The sequence below is a fragment of the Marmota marmota genome, unplaced genomic scaffold, assembly GCF_001458135.2.
Source record: "Marmota marmota marmota unplaced genomic scaffold, marMar, whole genome shotgun sequence".
NCBI lineage: Eukaryota > Metazoa > Chordata > Mammalia > Rodentia > Sciuridae > Marmota > Marmota marmota.
Genome location: NW_026000229.1, coordinates 13,074,980 through 13,091,496, shown reverse-complemented (window position 1 = coordinate 13,091,496; position 16,517 = coordinate 13,074,980). Strand labels below are relative to the sequence as shown.

The 16,517-nt window shown below is 48.4% G+C and overlaps 1 protein-coding gene across 6 annotated transcripts in view; it reads right to left on the bottom strand.

Moving 5' to 3' along the window:
- Positions 1-937: 937 nt before the first annotated feature.
- Anp32a (acidic nuclear phosphoprotein 32 family member A) overlaps positions 938-16,517 on the bottom strand; it is a 33,902-nt gene continuing 18,322 nt past the window's right edge. For 3 of the 6 annotated variants that reach the window (XM_015480485.2, XM_048793434.1, XM_015480484.2), the window contains exons 2-7: positions 8,151-8,300; positions 7,793-7,915; positions 6,017-6,215; positions 4,617-4,714; positions 2,398-2,461; positions 938-2,161 (exon numbers count right to left, since the gene is read on the bottom strand). In XM_015480485.2, the coding sequence (XP_015335971.1) occupies positions 2,100-2,161; positions 2,398-2,461; positions 4,617-4,714; positions 6,017-6,215; positions 7,793-7,915; positions 8,151-8,300 (696 nt within the window). In that variant the 3' untranslated portion in view covers positions 938-2,099. Of the gene's footprint in view, positions 2,162-2,397; positions 2,462-4,616; positions 4,715-5,234; positions 5,261-6,016; positions 6,216-7,792; positions 7,916-8,150; positions 8,301-14,117; positions 14,337-16,517 lie in introns of those variants that run through there. The other 3 variants (XM_048793433.1, XR_007343900.1, XM_048793435.1) reach the window with 3 other exon arrangements.

Below are 16,517 nucleotides of genomic sequence, written 5' to 3'. Positions count from 1 at the left end.
CCTTAAAGATTCCATGGAGGGAGTCAGGGCCGAAGTCCTGAGAGTGGACCAATGCTTTCCCCAATTTCTCCCCACTCCCAGGCTCCTTCACAAGCTCTGAGGCTCAAAGCATGGCTGCCTGGTTCATACCCCTTGCCCCATTACTGAGCCTGGCACCTGCCTAGAGACTGGGTAGGTCACAGGCTCTCTTGGATGCACTGTGAATTGCTGGATTCACAATGATTCCAAGACATTGTAAGGAACTAGAGCTTGCAGTGGGGATCAAGGACATACGGCTGAGAACAAATGTGTAGATATGGATACAATCACTCAGGAAAACAATGGACTGCGTACACAAGCATTATAATGTGAGTCAACTTTTGGGTCAATCAATCTTATAAAACTTTGTGCTAAGAACTCCACAAACAGTGTAAATACTTATATATATGAAAATGTGCACTGTAGTGATAAAATCTAACCATGTGATCACAAACAAATCAGAATACATTTGATGGACTACTATGTAGCCATTTAAGATATATGCTTTTAAGAACAATTTAGAAGTACAGAGAAATGATAATATAGAGTAAAAAAAAGGGACAAAATAAAACACCATATGTAAATCTCTGAGTTTGTGAAATAATTTGTTTTATACATTCCTGAGTTTTCAAGAATACATTCTTTTTACAGCATGAAAAAGAAAACAAAAAAGATATTTAACACAAGGCTCTAAGGTTGGTTTGACTTTCTGGTGATTTTTTTTTGGTACTTTAACTTTTTTGTATTTTTTTTTTAAATATAGCTTCTAATGAGTCTTGCTTTATGATCAAACGTATTCAAACTCAGCTATTTCATCAGGTGACAACAGTGATGCTTCCACCGTCAGTGAGCAGTTTACCTAAAACGCAATTTATAAAGATCAATGGCCTGTTGAACTCAAAGAAGCCATCCCCAAAAATTGTATAAAAAGATTTATTGAAATTTATCAATGACAAACAGACATAAAACTCAAAGTTTGGCTCTTCTGAGGGGCAGGAGAAAAACTGGTGCAGATGTTCTTTTATACAGATGAAACATGGGTTAGGAAATAACACGTCACTTCTAAAGCAATCCAGAAGAGGGACACGAAAGCAAACCTGTACATTCACTAGGAATTTGCAGTCATTTCAGACTTCCACTAGGTAAGAAAATACAATTTTGCATTAGTTTTTCCGTGCTTGGGTGTATGAAAAAAACCCAGCCGACATGCAGCCACGTCTCCAGCGCTCAGGTCTGTAAAAATGTTCTAAGCACGGAAGTACACGTGGAAGAATTATCCTGTCATTTTCATAAAACAAAGCGTTCTAATATTTTACAGAACAAGATAGGACAGTTTTTTTTTTTCTTTTAAAGAGGCTGAAGTTTGAGGGTTTGTTTCTTCTAATTATAATCACCAAACCCATTTCACTTATTATTCATAAGCCTGCTGTTCTCCGCTCAAGGGCTCACAGCTCAAGAGTACCACCGAGTCCTCTTTGAAAATGCGAAGCCCACCACCATCTGTGAAGGGGAAAAAGGGATGAGAGATGGGGAATGTCCCCAAACCAGTGCCAAAATACGCCTTTAGGTTGCTATTTACAAACCAGGGCGCTGGATGCCTCTAGCAGGCTCAAGAAACACAGAAATCACATGAGCCAAAGCAAGAGTTAGCGGTGTAGCTGGTATTCAGCCCCTCCCAGGATCTGAGTGACCAGACTGAGGCCAGCATGGCTTTCAAACCAACTCTGGGGACTTGGGACATACCAGGAAATGTAAGAGACCTCCAAACCATCCTCTTTGAGAGTAAGGAACAAATGCTCACTTGGTGTGTACTCAGCTATTGCATTTACAGGGACAAAACCAGACACAAAGAAAAAGGAGGGGGAAAAATAAAGAGTGGCAGTAAAAATAGTATTTTATTCCACCCCCTCCCGCCCTCCCCCCCGCCAGCAACCCCCAGTACACTTTTCCCCTCTCATTCCCACAGCAACGTTACAATCAGAAAAAAATAAGTTTCAGGGGACAGGATTTGGAGGAGGGGAGGGGATACGGGTAAAAACAGTCAAATCACAATAGGAATTTTTCAAAATAGGTTATTCCACTTAGTCATCGTCTTCTCCCTCATCTTCAGGTTCTCGTTTTCGCTTCTGACCCCTTTCTTCTTCTGGAAGAGTAAGGGAAAGACATTTGGATTAGCTATCCAACCCGCCTCTTTAACTCAACACACCCCTAGCAAGCAGCCATATCTAGAAACCTTGCCACCTTGGAAACCAAGGCAGGGAGGCACCTGGGGCCTCAGATAGGCATCTTCTGCCCACTGCAGGCTCCTCAGAGCCCAAGCAAGCCAATGTAAACTACACATGCCAGGCTGCTATCAGCTGAGATAAAGAGGTACTGTACCGCCAAGTTCTTCCTCATCTTCCTCATCGTCGACTTCCCCATCGTTATAACCTTCTTCATCCTCCTGGGAAAAAAAGCAATGTTAGAAATGACCTGGTCTATGGATGTTACCCAACCCCTCGGAGTCCCATGCCAAGGCCTGCCAGCTCAGGATGAACATTAAGTGGAGGTGCTGAATCTATTTTGGATCAAGGATTGTACTTGAGAATCTGCAGAAAGCTTTGAACTCCTTCCCCAGAAATTGCTCACATCAGATACAACACTGTCAAGACAACTGGAGGGGGCTGGACTCCACCCTGCAAAGAACTCCTGATGAGAAGTCCCCAGAAGTCAGGCTGCTTTCCAGCTCGCAAGCTCTTAGGAGAACAGGCTCCCTAAGCAGACTCCTGACGAGTAAAGTAGGCCACCCTTTCTTTCATCTGTCCTCAATCCAGTTTTGGCTTCAAGGGAAGACCCTGGTCAGCAAAGCCAGATTGTGTGGGCAAGTGAAACTGCACCCTACCCAGTTCTTTCACTATATTGCAAGCTTGGACCACCTGATGGGGAGGGGCAGGGAAGATAAACTCAAGGCCCCCTGAGGACATCATTCCCAACTTGCTTGAGACTGAGCCAGGAGTGTGATTTCCTTTTTCCACACAGGGCCCTTGCTCTGTGCTGTCCCTGAAGATGTTACATGCTCCCCGACTCCCTGCATGCTGGACTGCTTCTAAAGCAGGCCACTGTCTAGAAAAACTGGGTGACAGACTTCTTTCTGACAAGGGAAATATCCTTTGATAATGTCACCAAATAGTTCCCCCTCGGTTTGTTTGGTAGGACTGTTTTTGTGTGTGTATTATTGGAAGCTGGAAATGTACAGATGGTCAATGAGATTACAAAAACCAAAACAAAACCCGAATGCTGCGCCTCTTGTGACAGGAAGGGCAAGATGAACTCTCCATTAGCCAGCACTACTTACTGCCCTGTCCTAAGGAGACCTGCTTTCCTAAGTCTTTACTTTTAATGAGCTCACAGTACTCAATAGAAGTGAGCCTAGCCTAGACCTAGGGAGAAGAGGCTTTGAACTTGCAATCCTCCTGCCTCAGTCTTCCAAACCACTGGGATTACAGGTGTGCGCCATTGCACCTGGCTTCTCACCAGCTTTTCTGGCCTTCCCCCACCTGTTCCAGGCCTAGGCCAAGCAGTAGCTGGGAGACCCTGCCTGAACAAAGTACATATGTATACGGCAGGTGGATGTCTGCACCCAAGTGAAGGAGACAGGAAGTGAGGATGATGGTAAGGGAGGGGGCAGGGGCAGGCACCTTGCCCACACTGTTATCTTGCTAGCAGCAAGAGTTGGTTTGGAATTCTAAGCAAGTCATAGAAAATGCTTCTGCTATGGAGAGCTGGAACACCAAAACACAAAACCTAGCAAACAGAGCCAAGAACTTGAAGGAGGGTGTGAATGCCTACACTAATTGGTCAGACACTCACCCCTTGTCAGACACTGTCCTCAAGCATTTTGCTTACACTTTATTTTATATTCTAAATAACCCAGTGAGAGATACATCATGATCTGTAATTTACAGACTAAGAAATAGGCTCAGGAAGGTCAGTAACTTGTCCAGGGACGCACAGCTAGTACACAATAGAGCTGGGATATATCCCCTCAGACTGCTCTCTCCCTTGTTACCTTCATAGACATTAGTTTTTGAAAAACTGGGAATCAGTAGATCCACTAGGATCTAGGCTAATGGCCCACTCTTGATGCACTATTTTCTTAGTGTGCAGATGAACCCTGTTCCTCTGATTTGAGACCCAGGAGTACCTTATCCTACCTTTTAGCAGTTACAAGCTGCCTAATTTTCCCTGGTACACTTTTAAGTGCTCAGTATCGTAATTAACATATGAATGCAAAACAGCAGCAAATGGGGACAGGATTCTATATTTCCAAAAGAACTAATTTTCATATAGAAAAGAGGGCCAGGGTTCCCCCAACAGGTGAGTCCCTGGCTCCAGAATCTTCTTCCCCACTCCTAATGCAACTTCCCTAGAACTACTTGCAAGTCTTATCCCCCAAAGATAGTCCAGTGAAAGGCACTCCTCCTTCCCCTGCCCGTGGGAGAGTAGCTCCCCACGAGGGCCCCTGGCTGCCCAGGCTGGTCATGGTGTTTGGCAGGACAGGCTCAGAGGCAGCACCAGGGAACCCAGGACATAGCGCCCTTGCAGTCCCGCCTCCTTACCTCCTCCTCTCCACTCACATCCTCCTCTTCCCCTTCCTCCTCTTCATATTCGTCTTCCTCATCTTCCACTATCTGAGCATCTTCATCATACTCCTCCTCTGTTCAGTTGGGATGGGAAACAAAGACAAAAGGGGTGGTGAGCTGCCACCTCCCTCGTGAGCAAGGTCTAGTGTGGGTCCCACAGCCCTCCCACCCTCTGGAGCCCAAAGCCCAAGTGCTCTCACTCACAAGAGCGCTGATATGATTAAAAACATCTCAAAGGGATCCACAAGGTTAGCCCTCCCCTCAAGTTTTATGAGAGCAAAAAAGACCTCTTGTGGATGCGAAGCCAGATTGCCAGATTCAAGCACAAGTCAGAGGAAGCAAGGAGGTCGATTCATTTATAAAGATCTCCTAGGAGCTGTGTGTGGTGGCATATGCCTATAATCCCAGTGACTCAGGAGGGTGAGGCAGGAGGATCGCAAGTCAAAGCCAGCCTCAGCAACTTAGTGGGTCTCAAAATAAAGGACTGGGGATGTGGGTCAGAAATCTAGAGACAAATGACTTGTTCAAGGTCACACATGGAATCAGAGGAGGGCAGCCAAGCAGAGGTCTGGAAGCCTGGTTTTAAGACTGGACCATCCTGCTGTACACTCAGATCTCCTCTGTGTGTACCAAAACACCACATGCACCTCAGGAAGGAGGATGTTATTATCCACCAAGACAAATGGGGTATCTAAATACCTTATAAAATACTTCTAATATAGCAAGGAAAAATAAATCTTGTGTCTGAATTAATGGAGTGGAGACACCACACTGTACCCACAGCAGGGAAGGTGGGAAGTCAAAAGGAGGCACTCCTTTTCCCAGTCTTTCCTTCCTGAAGGTTCTGCACTGCTTGCAGCCTCCTACACACCCCAGAGCTGGCCAGCAGTGTGTGGGCTATAGCCACCAGGGGGCCCCACAGTCTCTCTGGCTGGTGATCTGGTCTCCACTTCCCGGAGAAAGAGGGTCTTCAGGCTACACCCCTCCTTCCACTATCCTCTTGCCCCCTACCTGGAAGTGTCTAGATCTGGGTTCAAACTATATATAGAGAGACAACAGAATCACAGCCCTTGTGAGGTTTCAGAAAAGGGACAAAAATTGAAGTCAAGATTCAATTTTAAAGGAATTACACAATCTCAAGACGTTCCTCTGGGGTCTGTATCCTGTTCTTTTAGGGGAAATAACCAATGAGACCTATTAGGGTCTGGGGGAGAGGGGGAAGGCAGGCCCTCTGGAAATAGACTGCCCACCCCCAGCAGCAGGTGGGGCTTCCCAGCAGCTAGCCCACCCTGCTTCAAGCCAAGGAGGAAGCCCCTGGCCTCAGGCTGAGCCCTTGCAGCCCTATGCCACCCATCCTCCTCCTCATCACCACCCACCATCCTCATCCTCCTCGTCATCGTCCAGACCCTCCACATAGCCCTCAGCATCGGAGTCGGAGGCCTCCTTGTCGTCCTGGTCATAGCCATCAAGATACGTGAGCTGTGGGAGGAGCTTGAACACGTTTTCTCGGTAGTCGTTCAGGTTGGTTACCTCACAATTGAAAAGGTCTAAGCTCTTGAGGTTCTCTAAGTTCTTCTGCAAGTGGTAAAAAAAGTTAAGAGTGAGAGCAATTTATGGGAGGTGGCATAGGTCAGGAGTGGTCACCCCAGAAAAGTTCTCATCTGGAAAATGGGTTGGACTTGAGGACCTTTAAAGCCTTATTTAATGTTAAGGCTTTTATTCTGCAATTCCAGCTGTTGCCTTAACAGAGACGGTCTTGAAATTAACCTGGGTCCTTCTTGGTACATGAACCAACAGCTTTGCCGAGCACCCCTGTGACCACAGAGACTGAGGAACTAAAAGGCAACATGAACTAACTTCTGCATCTACATGATTGTCATGGCAGTTAACATAGCACTTCACATAGAAGTCAATTCTTCCCGCAACCGCTTAGGTTGAAATTATTAGTGAGTTTTACAGGAAACGAGGCACAGACCTGTGACCTTGCACTTGCCCAAAAGGACACGAGAAAAACTGATGAAGGGTCCAGATTCTGTCCACAGTACTTAGCAGGACGTGCTTGTCAAAGCTTTGTACTAGTTTGGTCCTAAGCTCATATGAACCCTGTTGGATGGCTGAGGAAGCTAAGGGGCCACAGCTTGCATGTGAGAGCCGCATCTTCACCTCCTGCCTAACTCAAGCAGTTTGACTCAAGGTGAGCCCCTGTTGGGATGGGGGCCAGCCTAACTGGGGAGGAAAGCCACTGCCTCTCAGGGTGAATATTGATTCTCTAATACTTGGAACACCTGGCACCTGTGACCTGGGTCATTCTCAGCAGAGATGTCAAAGGCATCTTGACTGTGCTATGTGATGAGCCACTACCTCCCAACCAAAAGCAGTTTCCCGCACCAGGGAAGTGTAGCACTCATCACACTACTAATGGAGGGGAGCCTGCTGAAACACGGGTGTGGCCACTGGGAGGAGCATGTGTGTCCACTACATGGTGACTGAATGGCAACATTTACGAGGATTTCATTTACTCAGTCCCCAAACACACTCCAAGAAAAAATATTCCACACTTCCAAACTCAAAAGAACTTAGAAGACTTTTCCTTTCATAGTAAAATTACAAAATCAAGACCTCCAGGCAGACCAAACTAGTTTTGCTTTCTCCCAGGAGACGAGTGGGAGACCTGAACAGAACTGTGCTGCGGGAAGTACATTTTATTGGCTGACCCCAAGACATAGGTAAGGTCTGAGCATGGGAAAGAAATGCCAGCTTCTTATTCTGCCACCCTGGTCCATCAACTGGGGTCACTCCTTCTTGCTCAAAGAAGGGCAATATGCACAGAGCCTGAAGTACAGTCCAGGTTTCCAAAGTGAGTGGAAACTGAGGGAAAAGCTTGAGACCAGAAATCGAGGCCAGGATCCACATCCTGCCTTCACACTGACTGCCCATTCTGGCTGTGTAACCTCGGTCAGCTGTTTCAACTCTGAGCCTCAGTTCATGTATGGACTAAGCAGCTCCTATTCTACCTAACAGCATATAATGAGAGTCCAAGAAATTACGATAAATGAAAAAAGTTCTTATACAAATACAAAGGCAGTATTCTCTGATACCGATTCCTCCCCATCTCTCAACCCAGCAGAGAGGGGAGCATTCAAATAACTTACCAGTGGCTCTATTGTGCTGAGGTCTTTGATTTTGTTGCCACTTAAATTTAGATGCGTAAGGTTCGGACACCTTTCTGCCAATACTTCCAGGCCCCCTGAGATTCTGTTATCGCTTAGTTCGAGCTAAACAGGCAGACAAAAAAGCAGAAAGGGCTTTTAAAATAAAGGTTCTCGGCTCAGGGCCTCTTGGTTCTCCCAGAACAGTGAGGAAGGGAAAAAGGGAAAGAAGTCTCAGGGGATCTGCAGGCAAGTTGGTGCAGGCACCTGGCCTCACCTTCAATTACGCTGCCTGCACACAAAGTAATCACCCCCCTCCTGCCCACCCAGCTCCCTGTACACAGGCTCCTGTGCTGTTTACCTTCTTAAGTTTGTTTAACTTTGGTAAGTTGGCGACTGAGGTGAGGCCTACGTTGATTGTACTTAGGAATTCCAGTTCTTCAAATTTGTCTGTGAGGCCTTCAATTTTGCCTTCATTCGACCGACAATTGTCCAGGACAAGTTCTTTCACCTGGAAAGGGAAGGACCACATGAATGGAAGGGGGTGGGGGGGATAAGTGGGGAAGAGTGTTAGGGAAGCCTCCTTAGAGGAGGAGGAGACGCTCCCTGGAAGCAGTCCATCATTACACAAAAAAGTCACTTCCTGATCACTGTGTTGCACAGGACAGATCTCCTCCCTGCCCCCACCTTTCTGCCTCAGCAGTACAGAGGCCACCTCCCACCTTTACCTCTCCGTATTTCTGTGACCCTCTGTTCATGGTGCCCAAGAGGCACACATATGCTCGTTCACTCTCTCCGGCTGTCACAGAGCTTGCTTATCTGGCCCCTGGCCTTATTGCTGCCCCATGGTAGGGGGCAGACCAGGGACTCCTAAGACCCCATCCCTAGACCAGTGCTGTCCAATAAAAGTTCCATGAGGCTGCAAACATTCTGAACTGCTCACCACACGTGAGCCCTGAGCATTTGCAACTAGCCCTGGCTCTGCTCTCCAGGGTCCTGCACACAGATGGGGAAGGAGGGAACGGAATGCCTCACACGGAGGATCCATCTACAATGAAAGGCTGAGGCTGGCAAAATCCCCAAGGATGTCTCTGGAAGCATCTCTGAGACCCTGCTTCCCACCCACCCTTTACCCAAATATCGGTACTAAATTCTTTATTTCTAATGAGGTAGAAATAACTGATCAAAATTCACCTCAGGAGTGGTTAAAAGGTAGACCTGGCTGAGGGTGACCTGGTCAGATAACAAGATGACCAGTAGACATGGTCAGACAACAAGGTGAGGAAGAGCAAGCAGATGTCAGGTCTGAAATGACCAGAGAGCCAGCAGGGACACCAGGGTGCCTCTAAGAGGTTACCCTTGAGTTACTCCTGCCCAGTGAATGCCACTTGCTTGGGGAACCTGGCCTTTCAGGGTTGGAAGGAATCTCCTGGCTGCACCTGGTACTTGAGAGGGTCCCTTCAGACCCAGACATAACATCCCAACCTGCTGGCTCCCTAAGGCCTACCAGGACATGATGTCCACTGAGATGCCACCTCCCTCTCTGGGACTCCCACCTAATGGCCCTGAATTTTCACCACTGGGTCACATGGCATAGGCTTGTCTCTTCTCCACAGCACTCCTGCATTTGTTGCAGGATCACTGCTGCCCCTCAGAGCCTTTGCCTCTCCTGGATAAACAGAATGGACCCTGTCCAGGGATTCCCCATCTCCTCGGCTGGCCAACTTGTTTCAGTCTTCCAGGTAACCCTTTTATTCAGCCATCTGTGGGCCAGGTGGAAGTTTGCAGGAAAGTAGGAATGCAGCCCACATTAAGCCAGGGAGCAGAGCAGGGGACAATGGGAAACAGCTGGATGCCAGAGCCCAGCAGGGTTCTGCTGTCCTCCTGGTGGAGGACAACTGCCCTGCCCATGACAGCAGCAATTTATGGGTTCTTATAGAAGGGAAAGCCTGGAAGCAGCAGCTCTCTCCCAGAGCTAATGAGCTCTCAGCCTAGGTGCTAGTCATAAAGGCCCACCTGCCCACTGGTGTGGGAGTGGGCAAGTTCAGTCCCCAGTAGAGGCCGGATGTCCAGGTCAAGCTACTTTCTCCAGGTCAGTGGCAAGAGTGCCTGGGAGTAAATCCCGGGAGGCCCTCTACCCTCGGGCAGAAAATCAGGGTGGGGCCAGGAAGCCAGGCCTTAGGGGACAAGTAAATGGAGAAAGAGTAACCCCCATCTCCTCTCCAGGAGTCAGGAGGCCCCTGTCTGGTTTCCTTAGAAGGCCTGGGAATTCCTGAAGCTCCACTAAGGAAAGACAAATGTGAGAAGAGACTCTGGTCTACCCTGGAGACTGCAGGCGTGGTTTTCCTGGCCTGGTCAATGGCCTCTCCCCTCACTGCCATTAGCCAAGGAGTAAAGGGCCTCAGTACTGGGTGTGTGTGTGTGGGGGGGACAGGGGCAGTGCAGAGACCAGGGCACACGCCACCTAGAGATTCCACAGATACCTGGGTTTCAAAGTGTTGACCAGGCCAGTCTCCAGCTCCCTGTACCATACCCAAACTGCAGCCACTTCTCTCAGGGACACAATACAAGCCATGACACCTAATGTTTTTTTATTAACATCACTCTTCCCTCACTAGGCATCCTCCTCTATTTGTAGCCACAGTAGTACTGCCTGTCCTGAAAACCCAGGACACAGTCATGAAGAGTGTCCACTGGACCCCAGTGGTCTGTGTAGTCCACAACATGCAGAGGGGCCCCTGGAAGCTTCTTTGACATTCTTAAATGTAGGGTACACACTCTCTAGACCCCACCTTAATTCTGCAGGCTCTCCTGGCTCTGTAACTGCTTTCTCTCAGCCCCCCTCTTCTAACTGCTCCAACAGCTGCGTGGGCGCCACTTCCAGAGCTCCCCACCCTGGCTACACTTCCTTGGTCACCAAAGCATAGAACCTAACCCAGCCCTGACTCAGAGGGCTGCAAGAGGGAGCATAGATCCAGAGGGCCCTAGGATCCCACTATTTGTCTCTCTCCCAAATCACAGAGGAGGCTGCTCCCTGGGAACTTCTGAAGGGACAGGTGGGGACTCAGAATCCCCACTGTTCCTGTGTCTCCCTCCTGGCAGGGGTGGGAAGTAAAGGTGTTCGACACTGTTTAGGGTGAGACCAAAGAGAAGAGGGAGGGGTCAGGGCCTAGATCTTGTAGTTGCTGATATCACCAAAAAGCCCAAACCATGTTATATCACATGGGTGGCAGGGGTGGGGTGGGGTGGGGGTGAGGGAACAAGTGAGCTGCCTATGAAGTATCTCAAATGGACCAAAGAGAACAAAACAACTCCAGCCTGGCTGCTGGCCTGTGGAAGTCACACTGGTCACCCTCCTACCTGTCTCCACAGGCCAGTGTTGTAGTACCCCAGGGCAGACTGAAGTATTTCCAGGCCTCGGGCCTCTCCCTGAACTGCTCTAATTCCAATCAGCTTCCTCTGGAACTTGGCGGCCTTGGCCCTAACCCTTCCACACTAGAATATCCCTTTTGCATCCATGGTGTGTTTTGCTTTAAAAAGGAGAGGGGAGGGAAAAAAAAGCCCACTTTCCTGCCAAGTCCTGGGTGTGAGCAAAGTGCAAAGTTAAAATTAAACTGAAAATTTGTACTTTGGGTTTAGACTCTCCCAGTTCCACCGGTGATTTAAAAATATCCAAACGTGGTTACTCTTTGTAGCCCAACAACTGGAACTACTCTGCTGGTATGAGAATTTTCAACCCCACAAGACCCGCCACTTCACTGCTCAAGTGGTGATACCCAGAAAGAGCCTCACATTCACATTCTGCCCTCAAGAGATGTCCATGAAGGGGCACTGAAGATTCCCAGAGGTCAGATAGACTATCCTGGTTCTCGCATTTCTTGAAAAACTGTCTCCAAAGCACTGGCCTCAGTCATTCCCCACCAGTGGGAGCTGAAACTTCCATGATAAACACAAACATTATTACTCTAAAGGAACATCTTGTTTGTTTCAAAACTCTGAAGTCCTTTTGACCTTTCCTCTCCACTTCCAACATTGCAGCCATGGTCACTGTCACCTCAAGTTACTTCAACACTGCTTTTGCCTCCAACTGAGGTCTCTGTGACCTCGGGAACAGCTATAGTTAGGAGGCTGGAGGCCAAGGACTCCATGGGCTGACTGACCCTATCTCTGTCCCCAAAACCTTAAGCTTTTGCCTGTCAGAAAGGGGATGACATCTGTTAAATTATAAAACACAAACTCTAACCTAGAAAATATACCTTGTTTTTCAATGCCTCAGAAACATTCACGTTCCTAAACATGACCTACAAGCCCCCCCACTCCAATCCCCACACTCCCCACCTCTCACCCTGCACTACATATCTAGTTCAAGTCCCCTCCCCAGGAAGCCTTCCTTGTATCCAGCTCTGGGCGTCCTGGGGCTCTGAGGGCAGCTGCTACATGAATCATTTAATCGTGTATTAAGCATCTGATCCTCCTAGAGGTCAGGGACTGTCCTTCTCCATAATCAGCCTAGCAGGGAGCGGACACCAGAGCAACTGCCTCACAAATGTCCTCTTTATTGTGCCAGGCACAGTACTAGGTACCAGGAGGACCAAGAGAGGCAAACTGCCACGGGACCTGCAGCGTAGCCAGCGGAATAAGCCCTGGATAAGCCCTACCTCTGATAAACAGCAGCAGCTTTGGGGTGCGTACTTTGTGCCCCTGAGAGGCAGGGCAGCTGTGTTTGCTCCCAACTTGACCCAGTGCTCTGTATATGGGCCTCTATAGGCCTCTCCACACAGGGTGTTCCTGCAACATTGTTGGCTGAGGGGACACAGAGACGATGGTGAGCCAAGGTCGGGGTCCTTGCCAGCAAGGTTTGGTGACTGGCAAGGAAGAGACAGTCAGCCAGTAAACAACTCCAGCCCAGGGTGCCAGGTAGCAGGACTGAGGCTGAGACAGAGTGCATGCTCCAAATGTCTCCACGAGAGAAGACAGAAAGCCAGAGGCGACCAAGAGGCACCCAGAAAACCCAAGAAAGTGGATGTATGCTCACAGCCAGGACAGGCTCCATAAATCAGAGGCCCAGTGCAAAATGAAAATGTAGGTCCCTTGCTTAGAAAATCATGAAGAATTCTAAGGTAGTGACAGCAGCTCTTGCAGCACAGGTCACACAGCTGTGAAGCTGGCCCTGATTAAAATGGACAGCTTGGGCCTAAAAACAGAGCTCTCTAAAGAGCAGAACCAGAGAAAAGGAAGCTCAGAGTAAGAACTGTTCGGTATGCTTCCAGTACTTCCCGAGGCAACACGGAGATGTGGAGAGAAGGCAGGCAGGCTCTAGAGTCAGAAAGACCTGGCTCAAGCCCAGATTTTCTACTTACTAGCCCATCTCACCTCCTCGAGCTTCCAATTTTCCTCTAATGACTACAATGCCCATCACCTTGGACTGGATTAAATGAAATGAGGTACTTAGAACATTCCAGCTTGAAAAAAGCTACTTGCCTTCCCCTTTATCCACTGCCTTCTCTACTGTATGTAGTCAAGGCATGACAATAAGGGCAGGCTATAGATGCATATCACCCACCTGCCTGCAGAAATTCCTCTGGAAAACACAGGGCCTCCTAACCTGTTGGGGAACCAAGGCAGCATGCTCAGAAACATACTCCTCTTGATTTTTACACCTACATATGGTTTTGTTTGGTTTCAACCTTGTCAGTCCCTGAGCAATTTAGTTTCCAGGTTCCAGTCTTTGCACAGCAGAGAAGACTCAAATCAAATTGACCCTGTGTTTTTGGTGCTCATGGGTTTTAAATAGGTCAGCTTCTAAATGGGCCATCCCCTGTTGCAGATCCCATTTCTAGCTAGAAGGCCAAATTATTTAACACAGCTATAACAGATGTGATTTTGTTGTTTTAACCATAAAATCTATAGTTTTGTTTCAGAGCAAGAATGGCAAAACCTGAAGAGAATAAGTCAGGCCTGTTGGGGTGGGGGTATTAAGGCTCTTGGAGAAAAGTTAGACATTTTGAAGCTACAAGGGCCTTAGGATCATCTAGGCCAGTGGCTTTCTAACCACACCCCACAGCAAGAAATACACTATGTACTCAGTGCACACATTTTGGGAATATAGACATATACACCTGAAACATTACTTTTTTCTATTAAAAGAACTTTGGGGACTGGGGTTGTGGCTCAGTGGTAGAGCATAAGGCACTGGGTTCAATCCTCAGCACCACATAAATATAAAATAAAGATATTGTGTCCACCTAAAACTTTAAAAAAAAAAAAAAAAAAAAGGAACTTGGGGTGGGGAAGGTTTGGGAATGTGGCTCAGTGGTACAGCACTTGCCTGGCATGTATGAAGCCTTGGACTTGATTCCCAGCATTGCAAAACAAGACAAAAACACGACCCGGTTTGCAAAACGTTGGTTCTGCTCAGATCACTTTTTCCCAGAAGCAGCAGTGAGGTCCAGAGTTGAACCCAGTGCCCCAGAACCCATAGCCGGGTGATTTTTTTCCTTTCTTTTCTTTCTTTTTTCACTACAACACACATGGCCACCCTGGATTAGAAACTGCAGTCCCTAGTGGAAAGCCGTGGAATTAACGGATCACCCATGAAGCTTCCCAGCTTCTGCTAACAGGAGGAGGCTATTCTGCAGCCTCCATGGTAGCCAAGCTTTAGGTCTCCACACTTCTCAAAGATCTTTTCAAAATCTTAACTAGGGGCAGGGCCCCACGCTACTTTAAAAACAAACAAAAATCTCTCCAAGAAAAAAGCATCTGTGTCCCTGATTTTTTTGTTGTTGTTCCTACAATAGAGCTAGGAAGGCAGCGAGGAGCACATGGCGCAGAAAGTGGTGACGCCATCCTTATTATTTTCGGGAGCCCAGGATCGCGAGCCCAGGGCGCCGCAGCGGTAATTAAGCTGTCGGCCAGGCCGGCTCATAGGCTGAGCCGCGGCGGGGGGAGGGCCCACATTAACATAAACCCTGTGACTCGCTCGCGCGCAGCCACCGCAGCCACCACCGCCACCGGGAACTGGAACCCGCTCCTCTCTCCTCCCCAGGGCGTGGGGAGGATTTGGCTTCGGCTTTGCCTGAGCAAAGGGAGCTGGTTCCACTGCGAAAGCTCCCTCCAGTTACAGATAGGCTGGGGCAGTATTTTGATCCCGGTAGTTGTTGGACCTCACTTTGTGCCTGTCTAGTTAAGGCACCCTTGCTGGGCCCCACCCCTACGTGGTACTTTTGTTGCTTTCCTCCCCTTAAACCTCATTTCAGCCAATCTAGATGATGCTACTTCACTGACCTGATGGGTACCACCTCCTGTGGGAAGCCTTCCCCAACTGCCCAGCCTCTGCATTTCCTGCCTAATTTAAGAGCCTGTACAGGAAAACCTTTCTAGAGTTACAGGAAAAGGGCCCAGAGGGCAATTTGGGGGCTTTGAAGAAGAGGAGGGGGCCTGGGTTCTGAATTTGCTGGGGGAGGGGGATGTAATGAGGAGACAGGGTTCAGGAACAGTCAAGTGGCCTCTCCTCCCTTCCTATCTTAGGGGGGTGGTGCCAGAATACCAGATGAGGCAAGAATCCACCCAACTAGTCTGAGCAGGGATGTGTGTGTAAGTGAATAGGCCAGCAAGCAGAGAAGGAAAGGGGACAAGCAGCACTCAGGTACACTGCAAAGGATGCTTCTCAAGCAGTCTGATGACCTGCCTCTAGTCTCCTCTCTGTGCCCTGTGTGAAGTCACTACACTCTGGCTTCTGTCTGTTCTCTAGCCCATATACTGGACAATGGAGCTTGAGTAGAGATGAGGCCACTTCTAGTTCCAAAATTCTGTGGGTCCAAATACTTTGAATCTATGAGTGTCCACTTCACATCAAACTCAGTCCCCAAAGGAGGTGATTTCAAGGGCCAACCAACCCAGAGCTGGTATCCTGGGTGATAAGTTAAAAAAAAAAAAAAAAAAAAAAAAAGTAGGATTTCCATGCCCCCCCATCCATTAATGCCCCCTCATAAAAACCTGGCACCCCCTCCCCAGGCAGTCAGTCTCTTCTCAGCTCTCTGTTAGCACAGTCAACAGGAATAACACTCCTTCCACCCTCCCAGGCAAATTGCCGTTGCCCACCAAGTACCCTGATAAATGCTACAAGGCCATTCTTTCTTCCTTCTCTCCAAACACAGCCTTGCTAAGGTTTCAGGTCTCAGAGTCCCTGCAGGTCCCCTGCCCAGAGGAGCTGGCTCTCGGTAATGGCTTACTGAGTGGTCACACGGAACAAGCCAGTCAGGATGGAGGAAGGGTCAAGGTGCAGGTGGGCAGGGGCCCTGCAGAACCATCCAGCTTCTAGAAAACCAACACTTTTTTCCACTTTCTGAGGCAAAGCAGCCCACTAAAACAACTCTTAAGTAAGTCAACTGCTCCAGTGACTGATCAGGTTGACACTAGCTCCAGAAACCAGGTGAGGACATTTAAGCAGAGCTGGGCTGGGCCCACTTGTGGACTATAGAAACTAACTGCTGAGGAAATCCCACTACAGACCTTGGGGCCCAGGGCCTAGGGTCTCTGCCTTGTTTAGATCGTGACTGCAAAACAGAAGTGAACTCATTTCCCCAGTTTTAGTACTCAGCTGGCAATTCCGTTATTGTTCAGCCCAGCCCAAAGTGGCTATGAAGGCACCAAGCATTCAGACTCAGAACACTTCTCACAGCCTTGCTGTGGGCATTTGCCCCATTTCTATTTGGCTTCTTTTTTTGGG